The sequence below is a fragment of the Cyprinodon tularosa genome, unplaced genomic scaffold, assembly GCF_016077235.1.
Source record: "Cyprinodon tularosa strain WSP-4 unplaced genomic scaffold, ASM1607723v1 ctg71, whole genome shotgun sequence".
NCBI lineage: Eukaryota > Metazoa > Chordata > Actinopteri > Cyprinodontiformes > Cyprinodontidae > Cyprinodon > Cyprinodon tularosa.
In genome coordinates this window covers 649,061-673,600 of record NW_024039463.1, presented here as the reverse complement: position 1 = coordinate 673,600, position 24,540 = coordinate 649,061, and the positions used below count along the sequence as shown (strand labels likewise).

Sequence of the window (24,540 nt, the reverse complement as noted above, 5' to 3'; positions counted from 1 at the left end):
TTTCAGAGAAAGAAAATAAAGCTGCTAGAACGGCCCACCGAATCACCTGACTTAAATCCAATAGAAAATCTATCCAAAGGACTAAAGATCAGAGGTCATAGAATAGGCCCGTGAAACCTTGAAGAGTTGAAGAATGTGTGGACGAATGGGCCAAAATCACACCTGACCAAAGCAGGCGACAATTTCTCCATACAGGAGGAAACTTAAGGCTTTCGTTGCCAAAAAGGCTTATGTACAAAGTATTAAATACATTTCAAAAAGTGTGTTCAATACTTTTTCCCACTCTTCACTTTATTACAAATAACTTACTTTCTGAGACATCTATGGTTTGATTTCTTTGTATGCGTGGATTGCATGGATTGTTACTAACAACTGGTGTTAATAGCACCTGTAGAAATATGTGTTCAATACCTATTTCACTCACTGTATAGACATATTAACTTAGCTCAGTTTTGGGTATGTAGTCACCAAAATACAAGTTAGATGTAATAATCAATAAAATAGATAAAAATCAACTGTTGTTCTTAATAAGAGAAAATATTGAAACCTAACATAGATCCGTCAGTGTCTGTTAATTGATACAATTGTTTGAAGGTACTTAATGCTTTTTTCTTGACAAATCTGAAAAAAGGGTTAGACATGCATCAATTGTCTGTGGACACAAAGGATTATAATTCTCTATTATTGTCATCCAATAGATTAAAAATAATACTATTAGTTTTCTAGACCTTACAAAAATTCCCAGCAAGACACAATTTAAGCCCTGCTCTACTTTTAGATCTGCAGAGCTCTGATTTAGTAGAGATTTAATTATACAGTTTTACAGACAACCTACTCTGGTGTTAAAAGTGAAGTGAGAAGTTGCATCTGAATGCCAAGTGTACAGGAGCTCATTAACATCTTCAGTATGAGATTCTACTGAAGGTACTTAACACCGGAGGCTCTGCTGAAACTGAATATAAAAAAGATTACTGTAGATGTGTTGAAAAAATGGCAGTGAATGCCACCTTCTCTACCAGCTGCTTTGTAGATGATGGAGAGGTTTCCAAATGACAAATGTTTAACATTGCAGAGATAGATGCAAAGACAAGGAATAAAAAAATCATTTTGCTCTATTTTCTATCTGCCTTGTGGGATTTTTATAGGTTAAAATGATCATGTACTGTGAATAATTTACTGTGATGTATTGATAACATTCCAGCGTACCCTCTCTATGCTTTTGGTATTGTACTGCTTATAATTAGTTCTCTTTCAAAACTTTGCCTTTTCTAGGTTTGGGGCAGACTTTGAAATCCCTTCCTTGATTATCCTCTGTCATTTTACATGGCTTATGTGGTGTGGATTTTATTTTATTTTATTTCCTTTGGAGCAAAGGGTGCTAGATGTGCTACATATAACCTTTATAAGTGTTTGTCAGTTGTTGCATTCTCCTGCTTTGGATTTCTGATTTTCAAAAGATTATCCTATTGTTAGTTTAAGCCATAAACTAACAATAGGATCATTAAGTTTAATCAAGTACTGTATGTTGTCATTCAGAAATGTTCATTGTCTTTATCTTCTGTGTTTTCCCTCAAATGTTTATGAGGAAATTAATCTTAAAATGAAAACCTCTGAATTTGAAGTGTACTGCATTGTTAGTGCTTCAAAACACCCGGATAAATAGTTCTAGTAATCCTAATTGATTTAGAAACCAACATTTTATGACAAACAGAATAAGCTTTTAGATGCACTAAATACTTTTGACATATAGAAACACTCTGACAGCAGCAAACAGCTTCAGCTAAGGAAATTCTTCAGTTCTGCCACCCTTCACACCTGTATCTTCTCAGTAATTATCTCATACACCTTATAAAAAATCAGCATGTCTTTTGTTTCATTAGATCTTGTTTGCTCTTTCATGAGTGTGTTCACATCAAATTTATTTATTTTGCCTATGGACTCAACATTTATATAGGTAAAGAAAGGCAATCTTTTGTAGTGTTAAAAGTAAAACAGGACAATTCAAAGAGATTTAAATTGGAAAAAATAAAGGAAAAATGGGAAAAGTACATTTATGGCAAATAAATGTTTGCATATATTTATTTAGATTGTGCACAAATTTGGAACTGCATTCTGTATTGATGCACAAACTACTCTTCTAATCTTAAGAATCAGAATGCCTTTGTCATTTTGTAGAGCACAGCAAATCCTCTGAACACAGTTTGCAGCTTCATTGCAGTCCCAGTTGGAGCAGAATAAAGACGCTGCTGTTGCAGGACTGTTTGTCAACCTGTCAACCATTGAAAATAAGGCTTAATGATTTCAGAAAAGAAGGATTTCCTTAGATTTTACAGTTGCAAGTTATATCTGTAAAGTCAATCTTTATATATGTCACTGTAAACCAATTTAAACCACTTACTGTCGGTATTTGTTCACCTCCTAAGAATACATTATTCAGTGAGGGACTTTCTCTAGTATTTTCATAATTTCAATACAGTATAAGGAAGAGGGGCAAAACAAAAACTGTCAATAATAGGGAATTAACAAGGGGGAAGCAAGCATAAACCCTTAAGCCAAAATGTATGTGCCAACATGTTTGCTTGTCCATTCATCTTGTAAAACTGGCCTCACAAATTTACATTGAAGCACCCTGAGTTATATAACATTTGAGGTATTAAATGTACCTAATCACATTGCTTTAAGATCCAGAATAGGAATATATATATATATATATATATATATATATATATATATATATATATATATATATATATATATATATATATATATATATACATATAGATATATATATATATATATACATATAGATATATATCATATGACAATGACTCCGTACACAGCAGTATATTGATAAACTTGTTGGGAAATAAGAAATGAAAGTTCAGATCTCATTAAGACTCTGGCGTAACCTTACACTGGCCTCACCTGCAAGAAAGCCTTCTAACTTTAACCATAATCAAGAATGAGTTGGTTGACAAAAAAAGGCCTCTCAGGGTTATGGTGTCCTAATTTTTTCTAAGGTAAAAAATGCTTTTCAGTTTCTATATTTTGTTAATGAGCTAAATGTACAAGGCTCATATTTGGAGTTCAGCTGTAATTAAATCTATTGAGATGAATATAATGAGATTATACATTTCTATAAAACATTTTCAAATAAAGAGCCTATTAATTAATTGGCAAAAGTTTAAACTTAACCATGTCTAAACCTTTTTGCAGCATGGTCACTACATTTTAGTCAAACACTTCAACTACACATCATGGCCAGAGCACGGAGTACCAGAATCCTGCAGCACCTTGATTAAGTTTGTCAAAGCTGTCCGAGCCCATCGCCATGACAACTCCACCATTGTGGTCCACTGCAGGTATGGTAAAATATAATAGATTGTGTTGATAAAAAGAAACAGGTTGCCAAGTTCTGAAGCAGGTCGCAGAGTGATAATGATTGTCCTCTCGCCTTTCCCTCAGTGCTGGTGTGGGAAGAACAGGCGTATTCATTGCTCTCGATCACCTCATTCAGCACATCAGAGATCATGACTTTGTGGATATTTATGGGCTGGTGGCTGAGCTGCGCAGTGAGAGGATGTGTATGGTGCAAAATCTGGTGAGTTTGCTGGAAACAAAAGCTACATTTAAACTTATAAGATATTTACACATCTGTAAAAAAAAAAAAAAAAAAAAAAAGGACATAAAGTCGGTTTTGTCAGTTGAGACCAAATAATGGCTAAGTTTGTAGGGGGAAAAAATATAATTTTTTGTTTTGTTATCTCTGTTATAGGTTACTTGTTCAATCCATTTACAGGTTTATGAAATCTAGTTTAAAAATCCTAATAGAATAGTCTATTTTAAGATGCTGAGCAGATTCAGGAAATTTAAAATAATTGTCTCCAAACCAAATAATCCGAACTGATTTGCCACATAAATGCCAAACAGCTGAATTAATTAAAATCATGCCCGGTTTTTATCATTATCCATATTCAACAAGGTTTATTTTTGTAACTAAGAGAATTATCTTTCAGTGGATTAGGGTTAAATGCAAAACAGCAACCGCCGCCCTAAAACAGCATGAACTCATCCGGAAATCACCTCAGTGATTGCAGAAGTGATTGCTAGCATTGGCACAGTGCCTAATGTGGGATCTTCTACTTATTTTCCTCCTCTCATCATAGTTTTCCCATTTCTATTTTTTCTGCATGTGTCAATATTTGGATAGTGCTTTCCCTCCTGCACTGCCTGCCTGAACAAAAACCGTGCATATGACTCTTGAGGCTGTGATGTACAGTTCCTAGCAAACGTTTTCAAACACCTAGATATTTGTCACATTTTATCTTTATACCAATAATTACAATGCATTTAACTCGGTCGTATTACAGTGTGACATATAAACAAAAGTGTCATGGGAACATTACAGATTCGATTGCAAATAAATAGATTGGGATAAAATTTGTACATTTGCTATGGATATACAGAAAGAGGTAATGATGAGATATGCTCCAATGCTCCTACCTCCATATTATGGCAACTTTGTTTTGGCATAAGAAAAAAGCATAATGCAGTAGGTACCATGCCTAGATGCACTTTGGCTCAAATTCATACACAACCCAGCCCCCACCCCCCGCAAAAAAGAGAAAAAAACAAGGACGGTAGGCGTGTTTTTGTGGCTTTTTGTTTTGACTTCTTGTCAGAACAGCTTGAATTCACCATATCGCATAATTTACCAATCACTCTATACACTTTAGATCACCCTTGAGATTTTCATTGGCCATTTAGCTATTTTTAATTTTACATATCCTTCTGAACGAAAATTTTCTATTGTCTTCATATCTCAGATGTTCTTGTTGCCTTTTAGCAGCATTTAGAAACATTTTTTCCAGCTCTTCACATGCTTTCACCTCTAAAATTAACTTTTTATTCAAAGCGTAATGAAAGTCTGAACAGTAACTGGAAATACTAAATTTTCCTCTATTTTCAGACAGAAGTGCTCTATAATCAGCATGTAAAACATTTGATGTTTTTGTCCTTGATTAAAGACCTTGTTTTTGACACATTATTTTTCACTGAATGAAAGAGCTCAGAGATTAAGCTTAACTCTCCTATTATTTTAAGCATTAATAATTAACCTTTCAGTCAGTGAAAGTAAATAAGTCATAATGAGTTAACCTTTCAGTTAATGATTTTATTTTATAGAATTAGTAGCATGCACCCTATGACTGTTATGTCTGTTAATTTCCCATCACTTACACCTAGAATCTGATTATCAAAAGGTTTGCACATGTACATGTGCACAATGTGCACACAAATATTTGGACAAAAATAACAATAGTAGATTAATATTAATAAAGAAAAAACCCTCTGTGAAAGCAGGTCCAAACATAGTAGACGATCTTTATAAAGGTAAACTAAAAGGAAAGAAAAGTGACTCAACTTGAATGTTGAAACATTTTTCTAAAAAAAAAAAAAAAAAAAAAAAAAACATAAAATAATATTTAAAGCTTTCAAAGGTCATCCATCTCAGAGCCCAGAAGAGGATATCAGGAGAGGTGTCTGGAAATGCCTCTAACTGATTGTAAGAGGGATTTTTCTCTCCCTCTATGTTCCCTCCAAATGAAGCACAGCTATTGGCCTACCTTGTTCTTCAATAGATGGTTCAGAGGCGAACCATATGGGGGGAGAAGTTGGTGGAGGTAAATCCGGCTGTTTAGAGTGTAATCAGCTGTAAACGTAAACAGGGCTCCCTTTCTGTTAGAAAGATGGCTTCAAACACCAGATAAACACATTTTCCATATTTTTTGTTCTATATTTTATGTATTTTCATTATTTTATTTTATACTTTGATTTGTAGCACTTCAAGATAGGCTACTAATATTATGTCTAAAAATTATTATCATAATTACCTTTAATAACATTGCTAAAAAATCTTAATTTCCTTTTACAGTCCATTTCAACCTGCCAGCGGCACGCACAATGTGCTTATTTTAACAGGGCAGAACCGAACCAATTTGCACATCTTAACACCTCTAAGAGCAACTATAATAGATTGGCTGCAACACATGTTCACTTACTGTATATTAAAAACAGTGGCTGACCTGGGTTGGGATGCTTATTTTGTTTTTTAAGTTACACAATTAATTGATGCACAAATCAGTTTTGAGAGATTTGCAAATCAGGCAGAAGAAGTAGAAAAAAAAAAAACTCTTCTTTGGCTATTTTTTCCTATGCTTTCAGGCCCAGTACATCTTTCTCCATCAAAGCACACTGGAACTTCTGAACAACAAGGGCAATAGCCAGTCCATATGGTTTGTTAACTATTCAGCTTTGGAAAAGATGGATTCTTTGGATGCCATGGAAGGTAAAAAAACAAACATTGGTATAAGAACAAAAACTTTAGACAGTAATACCGGGCTAAACCCACGGGTTTTGTTGTGTTGGTTTTCAGGTGATGTTGAGCTGGAATGGGAAGAGACCACCATGTAAACCACTAATACAAAGATTTGTGGGAGCTTTTCTGGAATCATGGAATCTTAACTGAACCTCCACCTTGTAAAACAAGTTAGGCTACCAGTAAAGAACTGGAAGGGAACAATACTTGGTTGCTCCACTTCAAATCTTTTTCTCTGCCCCGTTTCTACTTTATTGCACATCTTGTCCAGCTGTTTCCAAACACAAAGAGAGAAACTCTTGGAGGAGCTATGACTTGTAGCAATGAGACGGACAGAAAAGGAAAGAGTGAGCTAAATGTCCGACTTGTATCTTTGATGTACTCCTTCAGGTACTTTGCACAACTGTATTCCAGCACTTAAAAGCATTATTATCTGTTTTTTAAGATAATTTATTCAGCCAAAGTGGTATTTTTGAGTGTCTTTGTAACTTTGCTAGTGTTCAGGTAATGCCGATCCTTTCTCAAGAGTGATTTGCAAAAATTAAATCTTTTCTTTTGTCTTGATCCTTGACAGTGCAACGTTTCCCCATGGGTTTACTGTCATCAAATGTTTATTAGCTTTTGATATTAAAAAGAAAAAAAAATTATAAAAGGAAACACTTGCCAGTGATGTCTGCAAATAAATTGGTGATAACAGAGGTTATATTACACTTAATGTTTTGTTTCTCTTTAGCGATTAATAAACTTGAAAAAAAAAAGAAAGGCTCTAGTCCATTTAGCTGTTATCGTGTCTAAAGTCAAATGTACAAGGAAAATTATTTTGTTTTTTATGTGTCCACCTATTGACGAGCCTCTATTTTCCAGCAGGACTTGACTCCTGCCCGCACTGCCAATGCACCTTAGAATCACTACTCTAAACCTGATAAACCTAAATCTAATAGCAAGTCTGTGGAGTGTTGTCAATATGAGATGATACAGTAAACACAAGAGCCAACAATGCAACTCCACTGATTCAGAAATTTCTGTACAAGTCACAATCAAGATGTGAGTGGAAATAATACATACATGTGCAAGCTGAACTGCAAACTTGAAATATAATATAGTCTCTAAAGTAGATCTATATAAAGCATGACTGACTTAAATTGAGGTGCCATCAAGAAATACCTCAATGGTAAATGGAAGTACCATCAAAAATAAATAAAAATGTCAGCTTTTATTAGAACACTAACATTGATACACAGTTGAGTTTGAAAGTTTATGCACCTCTCCTTTTAAATAAAATTTTCTTGCGTAGCAAGATGCAGAATAGGGACCTTTGTTGGGTATTATTGGCGCACAGGTCTGATGAACGTCACCTGGCCATTCAGATACAGGTGCGTTTGAAACAGGTCAGGTACGTATTGGATTCAGGACCACATAGCATAGCCAAGTGGAGTGGGTTGCATTGGAAAAATTTTGATCTTTGTTGTCCAGACTGTCATGAAAAGATCACATACACGTTGCATATGGGCAAAAAAATTGGATCTGGGTGACTTCAGGCTTCCGTGTGAACATAGCCTTAGGATGAGGTGGGGCAGGGCTGCAGAAACTTTGCGAGGAGAGCAGAACTGTCTTTGCTAACAAGCAAAATTGCCCCACTTTAAGAGGTTACTGTGGGTTTAAAGTGCAACTATCTGAAGATGTCAGACAGCATACATTATCCACAGGTATCCCAGTCATCCCATATTAGTTGAGGTGGTCATTGTAAATTTCTTGTAATTATATACACTCACCGGCCACTTTATTAGGTACACCTGTCCAACTGCTCGTTAACACTTAATTTCTAAGCAGCCAATCACATGGCGGCAACTCAGTGCATTTAGGCATGTAAATATGGTCAAGACAATCTCCTGCAGTTCAAACCGAGCATCAGTATGGGGAAGAAAGGTGATTTGAGTGACTTTGAACGTGGCATGATTGTTGGTGCCAGAAGGGCTGGTCTGAGTATTTCAGAAACTGCTGATCTATTGGGATTTTCACGCACAACCATCTTTAGGGTTTACAGAGAATGGTCCGAAAAAGAAAAAACATCCAGTAAGTGGCAGTTCTGTGGGCGGAAATGCCTTGTTGATGCCAGAGGTCAGAGGAGAATGGCCAGACTGGTTCGAGCTGATAGAAGGGCAACAGTGACTCAAAAAACCACCCGTTACAACCAAGGTGGGCAGAAGAGCGTCTCTGAACGCACAGTACGTCGAACTTTGAGGCAGATGGGCTACAGCAGCAGAAGACCACACCGGGTGCCACTCCTTTCAGCTAAGAACAGGAAACTGAGGCTACAGTTTGCACAAGCTCATCGAAATTGGACAATAGAAGATTGGAAAAACGTTGCCTGGTCTGATGACTCTCGATTTCTGCTGCGACATTCGGATGGTAGGGTCAGAATTTGGCGTCTACAACATGAAAGCATGGATCCATCCTGCCTTGTATCAACGGTTCAGGCTGGTGGTGGTGGTGTCATGGTGTGGGGAATATTTTCTTGGCACTCTTTGGGCCCCAATTGAGCATCGTTGCAACGCCACAGCCTACCTGAGTATTATTGCTGACCATGTCCATCCCTTTATGACCACAATGTACCCAACTTCTGATGGCTACTTTCAGCAGGATAATGCGCCATGTCATAAAGCTGGAATCATCTCAAACTGGTTTCTTGAACATGGCAATGAGTTCACTGTACTCAAATGGCCTCCACAGTCACCAGATCTCAATCCAATAGAGCATCTTTGGGATGTGGTGGAACGGGAGATTCGCATCATGGATGTGCAGCCGACAAATCTGCGGCAACTGTGTGATGCCATCATGTCAATATGGACCAAACTCCCTGACGAATGCTTCCAGCACCTTGTTGAATCTATGCCACAAAGAATTGAGGCAGTTCTGAAGGCAAAAGGGGGTCCAACCCATTACTAGCATGGGTAGAATGACCATATTTTCATTTGGGAAAACCAGGACACCTTGGAGCGGGGGGGGGGGGGGGGGGTGGATTGAAAGAACAAATGTGTCATCATCGGGATTTGCTCCGTGATCAGAGGAAATTTTACTTGGCTCAGAACAGTGGTGAAAATTGGAAGTTCAGTTTAATATAATACAACTCTGTGAATAGTTCCGTCTGAAATTAATGAAAAAAGTTGTTTTAATGGTTATAGAGTCAGATATGTGGCTGTAATGTTTGGTTTATCTAAAGGTTTTTATCTGTTACTGTGTAAATGGGTTTGGCTGGAATTTAAGGACAGATTCTAATAGATCTGCAAAGTGGGAACTATAAATCTGATAGGAGTTAAATTTTTTTATTGTTGTTTTGCACAATATGCTTAACTAAGTATTTTTTGTTGTTGAATATTAGAGATTTTGCAGATATATTTTTTATAAATACATTGTTTAGATTTACTTATGTATTTCTAACCCTTTTATAGTATAGAAAATCCCTTTATTGTCCCACAATGGGCAGATTTACAGCAGCAGAAAGATTATTGAAAATGGTCACACAAATGAGGACCTTAGAAAAATGTATAAGAATAACATAATAGGGAAGAGTTAAAATATAAACAATAAAATACTGTAAAGTGTTTTAACAATATAAAACTGGAGAATTAATAACCAATATGCAGCTATGGACATTTTTACAGTAATGGATATTTGAAAATAGCAGCAACATCAGAGATGTGCAGAATGACAGCAGCAGGTTATTTAACTGACTAAGGTTTCTATCATTACATTTGATTTGATTTGTTCCTGCTCCCGGTGGTTGAAACCTTTATTCCACTCTGGATTCTTGTGAGTGTAGTCTTTGTTCACTTTAACTTTTTAAAAAATAAATAAATAAACAAACAGTTTTGAAAACCTCGGCATTCATTCTTTTCCTGCTTTGTGTGTCAACTTTCACGGTTGCTACGCAACAGAGCATACGGCGGTAAAACCCGCCGAAGGGAGGACCTGTTCGAATTTACAGACAAAACTCTTCCGGCCTCCTTATTTTCAAGGACTTCGAAGGATCCAGTCTAGGTAGACCGCGTCCTTGGAGGATGCAGCCCAGGTTTTTGAACAGAGCCTCTGATTAAGAACAGGGCTGCCTGCACTGACGCGGCTCAGGGATTACGTCACACGGAGCGTCGTGCGCAGTGAAATCAGGACATTTCCTCACTTGCTAAAAAAAAACCGGGACGCCCGGGACAGGACGTGAAATATGGATATGTCCCGGGAAATACGGACGTTTGGTCACCCTAAGCATGGGGTACCTAATAAAGTGGCCGGTGAGTGTATGTGTGTTTATTCAAGGCTTCTTTAGGCTTTTCTATTAGCCTAATAATGACTAATGGGAAACAATTTTCTATTCTTTACCCTGAAACTAGCAACTGTCACTTTTCAAAGTAAGGACTTTATGAGTATTCTGTCAACACAGTTAAGGTACTCATAGGCCTACAGTATATTGGGTAGATTCTGCGTAATATACTCATAGAATTTAAAAGAAAAGTGTGTAGTTTAACTCACCCTTTCACACACAAATATATATCTATCTATCTTATATATATATATATATATATATATATATATATATATATATGTATATCTTATGTCATCTTGGTGCACCAAGATGACATAAGAAAACCAGCACACACCGATTTCCCATCAGTTGCCTTATTTCTCCTATTTTCTTCCACACCTGGTGTCGATTTATCCTTTAGAAAGGCAGCGAGAGCCCTGAGGCAAACAAACAGTCCGATGGCTGAGAGTAAAAACTACTTTATTCTTTCATTTTCTCCAAACAGAAAATCATAGAAATTCCAATAGGAAACACGTTGCTCTTTAAGAAATGTCCTTGTTAGAAATACCGTGAGAATGCAAAGATTAACTGAGGGTGCTGCAAAGGGAGGATGCAGATTCGGTGCGTCTCCATGACAGCCACAGAGGGGAGAGAAGGGAAAAGAATGGGAAATAGGGAGGAGAAAATGACATCAATCAAACCCAACATGCCCTGACAATAATGAAACAAACATAGCATCAAGCTCCTCTTATATGCTGCAAATGAAAAAGAAATAAAAATAAATTATCATGCGTTATAGTACAAGTCAGTAAGAGTTCCAAGTAAACAGCGTGGGGTTGCTGACTTGATAAATCAAGCAGCAAATTTAATCAATTTGATGTTTTAGTGGCTATCTGTAGGAAGTAAATGTGTGTGAGGGGGTGGGTGTGTTTTTGTGTGCTTGACTCGTGAGTTTTACTCTATTTCACCAAAACAGCATAGCCCTTTTCAAACCTTAAGAGGTGACATAGCCATCTTTAATTAACACTGTTATAATATGAAATGATGGATCTAGAGCAGTAACTGAGCAGTGTAAGCTACAAAAAAAACAAACTAACAAAAAAAGTGTCTGTTTCCTGACTCTCTTAAGAGGGTTTTCTTTTAGGACTCCCCCAGAAATGAACGTGGATAATAACTATAATAACTATAATAGTCTTTTTTTCTTTTAAACTAGATTTTTCTCTGTACAAATACATATGTAGATACACACACTGGGCAAACCAATCACTTTTTTCAGAATAAATCTATGTCATCTATTTACAATATATCCAATATATTCTGCGGTGCAAAAATGACTTAGTGATGTGCTATATATACCAGCTCAAGTTAGACACCACCTATGCTGAGCAAACAACACAGTGATGAAATAAAGAAACATTTCTAGGACATCTTCATTTTTTTCCCTCGCAGAAATACATTTCTGCTTGTAAAATGTTCTAGTGTTTTTCTAAGGAAAATATAACTAAAATCTCTGAGGTATATACCCTGTGTAGCATAATTTCAAGGTTTAATAATTGCTTTTTATGGGGGCTTACTCTAAACCCAAATGTAACATGGGTATTCACATCATAGGAGTACATTTACAGGACGAGAAAGGCCTGCCTGTTTTAGCCTTGTTTTGAATGAATATCAGCCTGAATCCCAATGGCTTATGAGTAAGGAGTCTGAACACACATGGTGCATGAAAACGCCGCTCTCTCTGCAGTATCACATGTTGCAGTGCAGCAATCTTTCCTGAGCTCTGATCCACTGAATCAAAGCAGAGAGAAAGCAGACTGTTTCGAAAACACAGAATGAAGAGCGAAAACATGATTGTCTTTTTAGTTTTTTTGGGGGGGTGGGGGGGACTAGCATAGCTTAACGTTGTTTTCCAATATATTTCAAATTTCAACCACAAACATTACCCTTATTTGTTAGGACTTCTTTTTTTGACACACATAAGCATTATTATTATAAACTTATAAAAACAGTCTTAAATGTGACTGGCTGAGCCCCATTTCATACTGTTGAAAAGAAAAATTGTAACCCACATTTAGATCCGGTAAGACCGCAGTACAAAATATCCCTGCATTAGTGTCAACAGGCGTAGCGGGCCTAAATTGATTGTTTGTTTTGCTAGACTACCATTCTGCCCACTTTATCAGATTTGGTGCAGAGAATAAATATTTCCCAGTCGTCTCTAAAATGAATAGCTGATTTTAGGAGGATGCTGCTTTTTAAACTTTAACTTTGTAGTGAACTTTAATATGGTGGATGGATGAGTGGTTGGAGGATCAGAGATTGAACAGCACCGATTTCCTCACACATTACGATGCCTCACATTTGTAAAGCAGCCACCTGACACTCCAGCACAAAGATTGAAGATCACACTATGGTCGGATGAGACCAAAGCTGAACTTTCTGGCGCCCTATACGAATCATTCAAACTTAAAATAACTTGTCAATCTTTAAAACTAAATACAGAAATAGCCACATTATGCTGTAGGGAGGCTCTCCCTCGTCACAAACTGGTCGGAGTTCATAAGATGTATATAGTTAAACACAAAGTAATGCTCAAAGTAAAAATACGTTGGAAGATGCAAAAGACTTAAAGGTATAGTCAAGGATGTTCTTTTTCTGGGTGGATCATCAAAATAAATGGTTCTAATTGTCAATCATTCTGGTGATATGTTTCTGTGCATGCACACTTTCAGGCGGGTATGTGAGGCTTGCCTTTCTCCCTGCGGTTCTTTGAAAATGGCACAGGGTCATAAGAGAAAAAGTGTCTACGAAGTGTATTAGGCAGAGAAAGCTCTCAGAAGAGAGAAACAAGAGTTTTTTTGGAAGATAATGCAATGGCATACACTGAAAGCACAGGTCAGGCTTCCCACTGATGCCTCAGTTGCGAAGTTTCTACTCGATAGGTAAAGTTTGGCATAGTATTTGGAGAAATCCATTTCACATCACTGTTAGTAAAAGAGAGAAATGGGCTAGTGCATGCTCTCACACACGTTTAATAGGAATTCCATCTCGGGAGCGGGTACAGGGTTGAATAGGAGCATTTTTTTTTTAAGTGGAGAGGGCGAGTAATTTCAAAAATTTGCAAAAATCCTCCCAAATACCTTTAAATTATACTAAAGTACATCCAACAACATTTTTGTTTTCTTTAATGGCATGGTCGTGGTTCAGACTTAGTGTAATTAATGTTTGGCAAGAATTTAAAGTTGATCTATACAGGGGTTCCACCCATGCAAATGAGATTAGACTACTTTGCTGAGAGAAAATAGTATAAAGTAGTATTAAATCAAACAGATTTTTAGAGGTGCAAATCTGGCTCAAAATCCTTTTAAAAATTTTACCGCTGTGTTTGCAGCAAAAGGAGGTTTGGGGAAGTATTACCACAGAGCGGTACACAACATTTCCTCTTCCTATTATTATTAAAAGTAATCAATTTTTATTTTTGCTGTGAAACACTTTGTGCTTTCTGACATATATTTTATAATAAAATATAACAAAACACAATAAAGCATAGTAAGCATTTTGTGTTGGTTCATCACCCTAAGTCTCAACAAAATCGAATAAAGTTTGTGGTTGTAACCAAAATTGGTATATGAAGAATGGTATGTAATATAAATACCAATTGAGGGCCATAAAAAATAGCAACCAACATTAGTATCTGGAAAAGATTCTGCAGGTTTCCTCCTGTTAAAAGGGATTTATTTCTTCTCCACTGTCGCTACAAGCATGCTTAATGAGAGGGATTACCTTTGATTCAATGAGTCATGGCAATCAACCCGTTTTCCTTAGATAGAAAACTTTGAATCAATTTGACTGTATGATCTGGTCGAATTGTAAAGTGCCTTGAGATGACATGTGTTGTGAATTGGCGCTATATAAATAAACAGAATTAAAAGAGAAAATGTTGGAGTCCTGCATTTTTGTCTTTTCTAGGCTGATTCTCTTTGCTGTCTCGAGGCTTCATGTTCCAAGCTCACTGAGACATTTGCTGAATGGTTGACATTTTAAAAAAAAGGAAACCATAACTTAAAAAAATCTGAAATGTAGACAAGCTACATCAGTTAATACTGGGTGACATTTTGAAGACAAAGAAAGGAAGAGATGTCTTTCAGGACAGCCATTGAAGCTCATCCATAGTCAGAAACCACACAACCGATCAAGTCCTAAGAACGGATTCTTGATTTCTTTCTCCTCCCCACCAATGCTGTATTTTCAGAGCTTTATTTTTCTTTTCTTTTTTTATTTGCATTAACTTGTGCTACACCAACTTGCAAGAGTGAGGCTCAACTGTTTTTATTTTCAAACAATGCTGCGGGAGCCACTGGAGTTGCGCCTGCGTGTGAGAGGCATGGTGTGGTGGAAGGGCACAGGCGAGTCCGGTGGACAAAACTGGTGGGGATGGTTGTAAGGTGGAGGAGGGGGTGGCAGAGGCGGTTGGGGTCCGTCCCCTTCTCTGACCCGCACAGGTGTTGACATTGCAGACTGGATGAGCTGATGGCCTGCTGGGCCTTGGCTGAGAAATGCCTCCATTCGTCCTCGTCCACTCTGGTCGACGACGATCACTTTGACAATCTGCTGGCACTGGATGAGGGTCTCTGGGCGCAGCTCTCCGGTCGTAACGGTGCTGAGCAGGGTGGGTGGAGCAGCCAGGGCAAGGGGTGCTGACTCAATGCTGGGCTGGCTCAGCTGATAGGTCTGCAGCCTGTTGTGAATTGACACCTAGTTTAGGAACAGTCAGAGAACGCATGAGGAGTTACCATCCTGAACGCAGCCTTACGCAGCCCTCTGGTGAGTTAACGAACAAGGGCATGCAGGCATGCAGGTGGTAGCATGCAGTGCGAGCGCATGCAATATTCACACTCTCTCTTGCTGTCCCTAATCTCTTCACTGAATCTACATTTACATTTAATTTCTCATCAGAACCTTTTCAAACACCAGCCCAAAAGGAGAAGAAGGGGTGTGGGGTAAGAAGAGAATTTAGGCAGAACTTTTAGCAGGAAAAATTCAGGACAGTGCCATAATAGAGAATGAGTGGCAGAATGATAGGCTTAAATATAAAAGAGAGTCAGGAGAGGAGTGAGGTGACACCGAGGGCGTGGTGTCTCTCTAACACAATAAGTTACAACTCTAAGGGCTAAGCGAAAGGCAGAGGAAAGAGGGAAACATGAGTAAAACGAGTAAAATGAAGAGAGATCTACAAAAGAACGAACAGACTTATCAGTATGCCAGTACTTAAAGAGACAGTAAAGGATGTTTAAAATGTGGTTCTGTTAAAAGGTCAAATGTATTTTTTACTTTATCTTTAATTTGTGACTGGCTGGATGTGCTCTCTTCGTCCTCTGACATGGGAGCTGGCTCGGAGCTTGTCTGCCTGGCTGTGTGTTTCCTGGAGGGGGCCGCCTCTTAAAGTGGCCTTTTGTATCTTTGCTTCTGTCTCCTTGAACCCCAGTCGGCCTCAGCAGATGGCCGCTCACACTGAGCCTGATTCTACTAGAGGTTTCTTCTTGTTAAAGTGGAGTTTTTCCTCTCCACTGTCGCTACAAGCATGCTTATTGTGGGGAATTGCCTTCGAGTCAATCAGTCGATGCAATCAACTGGTTTTCCTTAGATAGAATACCTTGATCAATATGACTATGATCTGGTGAACAGTAAAGTGCCTTGAGATGACATGTGTTGTGAATTGGCGCTATATAAAAAAACTTAATTGAATTGAATAGCACGCTCTTTTTTTTTTTAAGCACCGCCCAGTTTCTCATCAAAGTTCATCTGTGTCAACTGCTCCAGTCTCTATTTAACCTGTCTGCTTCCAGTCATCAGTTCCAGATTATTTGAGCCCTTAGTGAGAGTCTTCTCGCAAGTCAAAGTGTTTTCTGATTGCCTGATCCTAACCCGTACGGCCTTTGGACATTTTAGCCTGTTTCTTCCCGTTCTGATCTGTTTGCCTGACCTGTCTTTGGAATCCTGCTGGAATCTGCCTGTTGACGACCGTGGAACTGCTTATTGACACCGACCTGGATTTCCCTTTGGTACCTATTGGGATCCCTGATCTTCTGGCCTGGACTCCTGTGAACCTCTTCAACACCAGCTCTGGCCTCATCCTCTGGATTGTCCTGCCTTCCTTTGTCTGCTTGGATCTGATCTCCTGCTAGTTTCTTCTTCAAGGCTTCAGTGTCTAGAACTCTCTGGGCACCGTTCATCGCTTCATGTTGGCAAGCTGGATCCACTTCTTCCGGCATGGACTTAAGACTAGGTTACTGTCTCACATGTTTGTAATCATCTTCCACCGGATAGACGTGGTCACTAACCTGTGTTTCCCTCCTTCAGAGGTTCCTGCCTTAGAAGGCCTAGCTGCCCTATGCCACCCCCTCGTTTTTAAATAAATACCTGTTGAGAAACCTTTCTGTCTGCCTTGAATACTGGGTCTAGTCTTAAAGCTGTATAAAGGTATCAATGATGCAAAATAAAGAAAATTTTAGAGATATTTTCATTGCCTTACATTTTCTGTTTGATATCTACTCTGACCAGAACTGTATTAAATGCACTATTCCAAGTCTTCTTACAAGTTCTCAGTGTTTCTCATTTGGGAGCAGTTGTTGATTGCACCTCTTCCAACTTCCATTTTCATTGTGAATTATCAGCTTATTGGTACTGTATATAAACCCCTATTCAAAGCATGACAACAATCTAAAGGTCCATCAGATAATATTATGATAAACAATTTAAAAATTAGGGTTGTTTATAAGGCTAAAGGTCTTTTTTGGCTCTTAGCAACTGTTGGACTAAGCAACATGTTATCTTTCAGTACAACCTAATCTGGATTTTTATTATATTACGACACCAATTATGGGTAACATATTAATGGTTTATAACCTTTTAACAGAACCTCAATTCCTAAATCCAAGACTATCACTTTAAAGGAGGGGCTGGATTTACAGAGAACCAACAAAAAATCAACACATGCACCTCTCAATTGGTAACAGTATCAAGCTTATCTAGCTTTGTCGATGGTGTTCTGGGAGCCAGCAAGCTTTATACTAGCTCAAATCGTAAGTCTGGCAGGTTTTAGCCGGGATGTTTCAGGGGATGTTTTGTAAGCAATGGCTGCCGGTCCACTTATGAGATACAGAATGAGGCTGTTTGCAGCACCACTACAGAGCTACCCCTCAGCAGCCTTTGTACGTTTGTCTGCATAGTAGGGATGTGCTGCAGGCGGTGCTCTTTTAAAGCAAAGCAAAAAGCACTCTCTTTTCAGGATGAGGCACAGTCCCTGTCTAACTGCATATACACACACAAACACACGCAACATTCACAGAGCCGAATATGCTGATACCTACCTGAGGGAGACGAGAGTAGCTTAGGCACTCACCTCTACTGTGTTGTTGTTGCCGGTTTTATCATACGCATCATGTTGGCCTATGGGAAGAAAATGCATCTTTGTCAGGCATAGTGCGTTTATGTATACTAAAAACCAGGGACAGAAGATTAGATAGGGGCCTGGCATTTAGTTAATGTATGCGTCATTATGCTACACAAGTAAGACCAGCACCTGAGGGAGAGCCATGTCCTGTGTGTGTCTCCAATTGCCCACCATTGGTGTGTAAACCATGTGACTGGATGCCTTGCTGCCTCTCTAGTTCCCCTACAAGACAAATCAGGCAATAATACTATAAGCTCCAGTCAGTGTAGCAAGAGTTGTAGTGTGGAGTTTTTTTTAAATCAAATTAGCATATATTTAGGGTAGTGTGCTTGTGTCCTTACACTGAATGTGTATCTGTTCCATCTCGTTGACCTCTGCGATGGCTTCTCTGAGCTCCTCTGCAAACTTCCTGAGCTCCTCTCCACTTGGAGAACAGAAACTAACCAGCTGCTTCTTCTCTGAGGTAAAGGGGCTCATCATCGTAACACCATGGGCGTAAACTGATAAAGTACCAAACAGAGAGACAAATATATAAACACTTGACTATAGATCACAAGAACTAAATCAGTTTAAGGCAGATCTTTTTATGCACAGGTAGAGTATTAAATATTTAAAGAAAAAACTACAAATCCAAGTTGTGAAATTCATCCTAATATACATGAATATGATGTGATCTGTATTTAAATTATATATTTGCTTTATAATTTCTGTTTTATTTTTTTACTTTAATGTATTGAATCCTATGCTAAAAGGTGTTGGCATCCACTTTTTCATCTTTGCAAAGCTGGAAAATTGTGTCATGAGACACATCTGAGCGTGGCTAAGAGCTTATTTTGCAGTCGTGACATCCAATCACTCAATCTGTTGTGCACCCTCACTTCAAAGCAATACCTCTTTCTGTGCATCTAGCCATAATGTGAAGGTATTTAACACGTATAAAACAAGGTCCTCAATGTAGCTACCCTAGTAAGAATGTCATTAGATACAATGCTAGATTATGCAAGGGCTTTGCAAAAGTATTTACAGCACTGGTACTTTTTCAAATTTGCCTCATAAAAACCTTTCCTCATAATAATTTCTTCAGATACTCAGCAATAAACCAGAACAAAATAAGGCATAGGTGAGTCAAAGGGACATAATTGTATATATTCACTGAAATTTGGTAAATATATACCTTAACTCTGAAGCCTCTATAAAAGCCAATACAACCAAGTGCTTTTAGCATGTTACCCTGTCAAGATCTGGAGACGTTTCCTGCACAGCACTGATAAGGAGGAGTGTTAGTGTTGATGGACTAATGGATGGAGCTAAACACAGGAAGAAAACCTATCAAGATGTGTTTTACTTTCTTCAGGACAGTGCATTAGTTTTAATATGTTGAGAGGCTGTAGGTGACTGGTGTACATCAGAAATCAATATTTTTTAAGGCTGTTGCAAAGCTGCAGGTTTGCAAAATGATAATAGGATGGCGAATCATTTTAAATCAATTTCCAATAAAGAAAAATCTTTTTTTGTTGTTTTTTGTAAATAGGTGCTTAAAAGCAGAAACTAAGGATTTATAAATTTGTATACTTTAAAATAAATGACAAGTTTGTTTTGGTCAGGAGTAGATTCTGTATTACCTGCCAAAGAAACACCAATACCCAGTGTCGTTTCTCGTACTGTTTTTATTTATTACCTCTTAATTTATTATTAAAATGTTTCTTCTTCCTGGATTGGGGCACTTCTCTTACAAACATTATTTTCTCCATCAGAATCAATAAACTGTATTTGGAATGTTTTTACATATTCATGCTAAATGGATCTCTATTGCAACTGTAATATTTGAATCAGTTACAACCAATCATATTTACTACAGGATATTTACCACAATTTAATAGTCATACGTAACATTAGGTATTGCTATGAACTGTTGCAGTCAGAGTGCTGATACTGACCTGACAGAACAACAGTAATATGAACGACTTTGCCAGCTCAGCACTTTTCAAGCTCAAAGCTGGGGCTTGTAATGGGAATAAATTGCTGCAAAGTAAAGTAGCATCTTACACTCATTGCTGAAGAGGTGAAACTGCATTCCCAAAAGACCCATAGCTTTGCAGAAAGTGTATGAAGCTGAGCTTTTCTTCTTGGGACACAGCTTCAGAATCTGCAAACACAAACAGGCTGGATATGAAACCGTATTTCCTATTGTGTGTATGACAGCATGCAAGTTAATGCACACCAGTGCATCTATTTAAAGGTTAATCCTTACCAGCAGCAGGTCATTAAATAGGAACACCTCCCTTTGGAGAGCGGATAGTTTCTGTTTGTGTGGTTTGTTGGCATCAGGAACCTCAAACAGACGGCAGCAGCACACCAGCCGCCTGTGGGGCACAGCGAGGACCTACAGGAACAAGGTTAAACAGAAGGAGATGGTAGCTAATACAATTCTGCTGTGAGACAGTTCATATCAAAGGAGCCAGGATTACGCCGAGGAGAAAAGAAGAAAGTCTGTTACTCACTGTTTTCAAGCCAAGGATCGACTGCTCCACACGACTCACATAGGTGACATGGTCTTCGTTAGAGCGCAGCTCTCTCTGCTGAATTCTTTCATAAATGCCGGCAACCATCTCTCTGGGGATGTCTGCTCCATCATCCACACCTGAGAGAATTCAAACGTTTATTGAGTGCTGACAAAAAAAAAAAAAACAGTTCTGATACCACTGCTCTGGAGCACAAATGCATCAAAGCATCAAATTATATAAATACAAATAATTGTCTTTGAAATGTATATTAGATTGTCTTAATTCCTGCAAAGAAAATACAATTATTGTGTTTGTGGTTCTTCTCAAACTGCATTGTTTTTTTTAAGGCCATCTTAGATATTGTATAGAATGCTGCCGTGCAGTTCATCATTGCTGTTGGGCAGAAAACTTTAATTCATAGAATTTGAATAAACTTTTTTATGAATTAATGTCCTACTTTATAAAAATGTGTCTCATAAAAGCTGTGAAAATAGCAGATCTAGTTCAACAGATCATATTGGTTAAAAAAGCAGACAGACAAGCTAACAAAAATCAATAAAGGAATGGTTTTAGACATGCAAGGTTTCCATTGTAAAGCAAACACTTCCTGATCTACTATGAATTATGTAAAATCTTCATTGCTCCAAAAAAAGCAAACAACAAAGCATCCTTCTTTTTAGCTTTGCAATTTTAGCTTTATTTCTTCAATTAGCCCCTTAGTTACTGCTTTTCAGGGGTCAGAGTAGATTTAAATTTACAGGGTTTTGATATTAAAAAAATATAATATAACCTACACAATTGTCTTGTAATGCCATGGCAATCCAAACCTAAATTAAATGAAAACGCTAACTAAAATGTTGAAATATTTAAAGGAAACAGAAAATGTTTTATCGACAATACAAGGAAACATTTACATCATATTTAAATAGATAGAAATTAGAACAATGAGAGAGAAATATTCGAAGATCTATGTACCTTTTCAACTGGCTCTTTTTCCAAGAATAAACAGATTGCAATAAAATATTTTATTTGGATATAATTTATGGATTCCTTTTGGTAGAAATGAAAGAATATTTTGCATCGCCTCTTGTGACCTGGAAGAAATATTTTTTGCTTGGCAGAGGATGATCAGCCCAATATAGTTTATTAAGTAGCGAGAGCAAGAAGAGCCATACTGCTGAGGGTAAACCATCAGAGTGGAACGTGAAGCGCAGACTCTGAGCTCAACACACAAAGACGCCTACAGTAAAGTCGGGAACTCTGAGTGTTGGTTTCACAACGGCTGCTTTTACCTAGTTCAATCAATTCTGAGTAGGTCCACTCAGAGCTTAACAGTGTTCCTGGTCTGACAAATAAGCTGAACCAATTTAGCAGAATAGAAGATTCAAATGCAGCACTGATATTTGATAAAACCAAGCTAGAAGTTGGATGGGAGTGATTAAATGATAAACCAATATTCTCTAAGTGCTGTGATATCTGATAATATTTGTTTAATTGAGTACTTAGTTAAATGGAAGCAGGATCCCAAATATCTCAAATGCTCCGCCCTGAGAAGCAGTTTTAAGACGTAAGAAATATCACAAATATGGTTTAAAGAACTTGATTAAGGTAGTTTTTTCTGATGTGGGGGGTGTTTTAAGTAGGTTGTTCACTAGATGGAATTAAATAGACATTCATGACTGTGTGAGGGAACCGCTGCGCTGAGTAATAGATTTTGCAGTTGGTTTTATACTCACGTATTCTATGTTATTATCGGCTGTTCTACTCACTTTAATCTTGCATTGTTCCTATGATTGCTTTTGTTTTTTACCTTTTCTTCTCTGTTCATTTAATTTAACTGCTTTTACACACCTGGCTGTTGTTTGCTGATTGCCACTCAGCCCTTCTTCGTTTGTTTTTAATTCTCTCTGCTCAAATTGGGGCTAAATTCCTGGGCTTACTGCCAGATTGTTGTAATTGTTTCTTTCCCTGTTTAATGCCTGACACATTTTGGATTAACCTTTTGTGGGGAAGATTCCCTGGATTTTAATTTAGCAACACTTGTTGGTTTTTTCAAAAAAAGGAAAAAAGTTAAATGCTTTTTTCCCAGCTGCTGTATTGTCCGACTCTTCTCTATATACTTTTTCATCTTTGCCTTAACACTCATCTCACCATTAACATTTGTCCTGTACTCTAAGGGCCGGATCTATCAAAGGTTTGCGTGTATAAAAACGTGAGCTATTTCACTGCGCACGCTAAAAAATGTACAAACTGATCTATCAACAGCGTGCTAAAAGGATTTGGTCTTTAAAACGTGCTAAATAGCGCCTCTTATCCATTTAGTACTTTTTCTGCAATGAATATGCAATATGGGGCGTTTACACGCAAAAGTGCGTCTTGTGGGAGGAGAACATGTAAATATATTAATTTAGCACTCGCAAAGTGATTTATTAAACCTGAAAGCAATTTTGCTAACGGTATCTGACTCTATATTTAACACGTTTCAAAAGAAGGTGCAAATGGTCTGTAATTGCGCACACATGGCAGCGGTTATTGTCGCAAAGAAGGAGACATGGAAATGAAGCAAGGAGACGCAGAGAACGCATTTTTTCACTCCGTGTGAATATTTTGGAATGAACGAGGAAACGATCATCAAAACGTATCGTTTATCCAGCATTGCCATTTTGGAGCTGTTGGGGGAACTCAGAATGGATTTGGAGCCAGCCACAAGGAGGACCCACGCAATACCAGATATCACAAAACTCCTTGCAACATTGCACTTTTTTGCATTTGGGTCATTCCAGCGTACGGTTGCAGCGAGAGCTGGGATCTCCCAATCTCTTTATTTCAGAAGTGCTGTCCGACGGGGTCGGGGTTCTCCCCCTGCGCCTGTGGAGCAACGTGCCAAATGCTGCGGGGATCTCATCCACAGTCACAGGCCAATACAAAACACCTGTTTTTTTTTGTTGCTTTTTTTTACTGCAGCACATACCACCTTAGGGAATAAAGGTTGCCAATTTATATTTATATACATATATATATTTTTTTTTTTTTTTTTTTTTTTTTTTTTTTGTTGGGGGTCACTGTAAGATTTAAATTTCTTAATGCACTAGTTTGTACAGACTACAAACTACTTTGCCGCAAACCACAAAACGCGCAAAACCATCATTTAAATAGGGCGTCTCCAACAGTTTTGCACCTGCCACCAGTTACGCAATCACTCTTGTTAAATCACCCGCAAAAAATGGTTCAGCCCCTCGCGCAAAATTCCAGTTTGCGAGCGCAAATTACTGCACGCAAAATTGGATCTTGATAAATCCGGCCCTAAGTGCTGATTATTCATAAATGTTGAATCATTATTCATAAATCCTGACACACAGGAAACAACAGCCATAATGAGACATTATAATCTAAATTCATCATAATATAGTTGGTATGTTTGAAAATATGTTGGTTTTCTGGAAAATGTGGTGTTATATTATCTACATTTAGCATACACATTTATGTAGATACAGTACACATTTAAGGGCATGATTTTTTTTTTTTTTTTTTGTAATTCAAGGCTTTTGATAATTTATTTGAATAACTCAAACTGAAAGAGTTTGGTGCTCGAGTTGTACTGCTGTGTATAATCTATTCACATAATTAACCAAAATGTTACACACAGGTTAAACACTTTCAGCACCTGTTAATTTAGGTGGCAGATTCCTGGCTAAATATTTGACTTCTATTATTGGTAAAATTCTTATGCCTTTCAAACGAGAAAGACTTCGGCCTGCTTGTGTGGTCAGGACCAAAAGCTGATTTTAATTTCATTTTTTCTTACATTCTTACCCATTTATGGTACACTTTAAGGAATAAACTTTAACAATCATATAAAGACTTATAAAAGCTTAAAATACTTAGATTGGTAAATATAATATAAATATAT

At 37.7% G+C, this 24,540-nt stretch overlaps 2 protein-coding genes across 3 annotated transcripts in view; one reads left to right on the top strand and one right to left on the bottom strand.

Annotated features, from left to right (window-relative positions):
• Positions 1-7,105, top strand: part of ptprq (protein tyrosine phosphatase receptor type Q) — a 51,346-nt gene extending 44,241 nt beyond the window's left edge. The window contains exons 47-50 of the mRNA XM_038268737.1: positions 3,217-3,362; positions 3,466-3,601; positions 6,223-6,346; positions 6,434-7,105. Of these exons, the coding sequence (XP_038124665.1) occupies positions 3,217-3,362; positions 3,466-3,601; positions 6,223-6,346; positions 6,434-6,471 (444 nt within the window). The 3' untranslated portion in view covers positions 6,472-7,105. The remainder of the gene's footprint in view (positions 1-3,216; positions 3,363-3,465; positions 3,602-6,222; positions 6,347-6,433) is intronic.
• A 4,031-nt stretch (positions 7,106-11,136) lies between these two features.
• Positions 11,137-24,540, bottom strand: part of iqsec3b (IQ motif and Sec7 domain ArfGEF 3b) — a 79,022-nt gene continuing 65,618 nt past the window's right edge. The window contains exons 9-15 of one of the 2 annotated variants that reach the window (XM_038268888.1): positions 20,628-20,767; positions 20,378-20,509; positions 20,173-20,272; positions 18,468-18,626; positions 18,256-18,348; positions 18,076-18,122; positions 11,137-15,428 (exon numbers count right to left, since the gene is read on the bottom strand). In XM_038268888.1, the coding sequence (XP_038124816.1) occupies positions 15,009-15,428; positions 18,076-18,122; positions 18,256-18,348; positions 18,468-18,626; positions 20,173-20,272; positions 20,378-20,509; positions 20,628-20,767 (1,091 nt within the window). In that variant the 3' untranslated portion in view covers positions 11,137-15,008. The remainder of the gene's footprint in view (positions 15,429-18,075; positions 18,123-18,255; positions 18,349-18,467; positions 18,627-20,172; positions 20,273-20,377; positions 20,510-20,627; positions 20,768-24,540) is intronic. The other variant, XM_038268889.1, reaches the window with a different exon arrangement.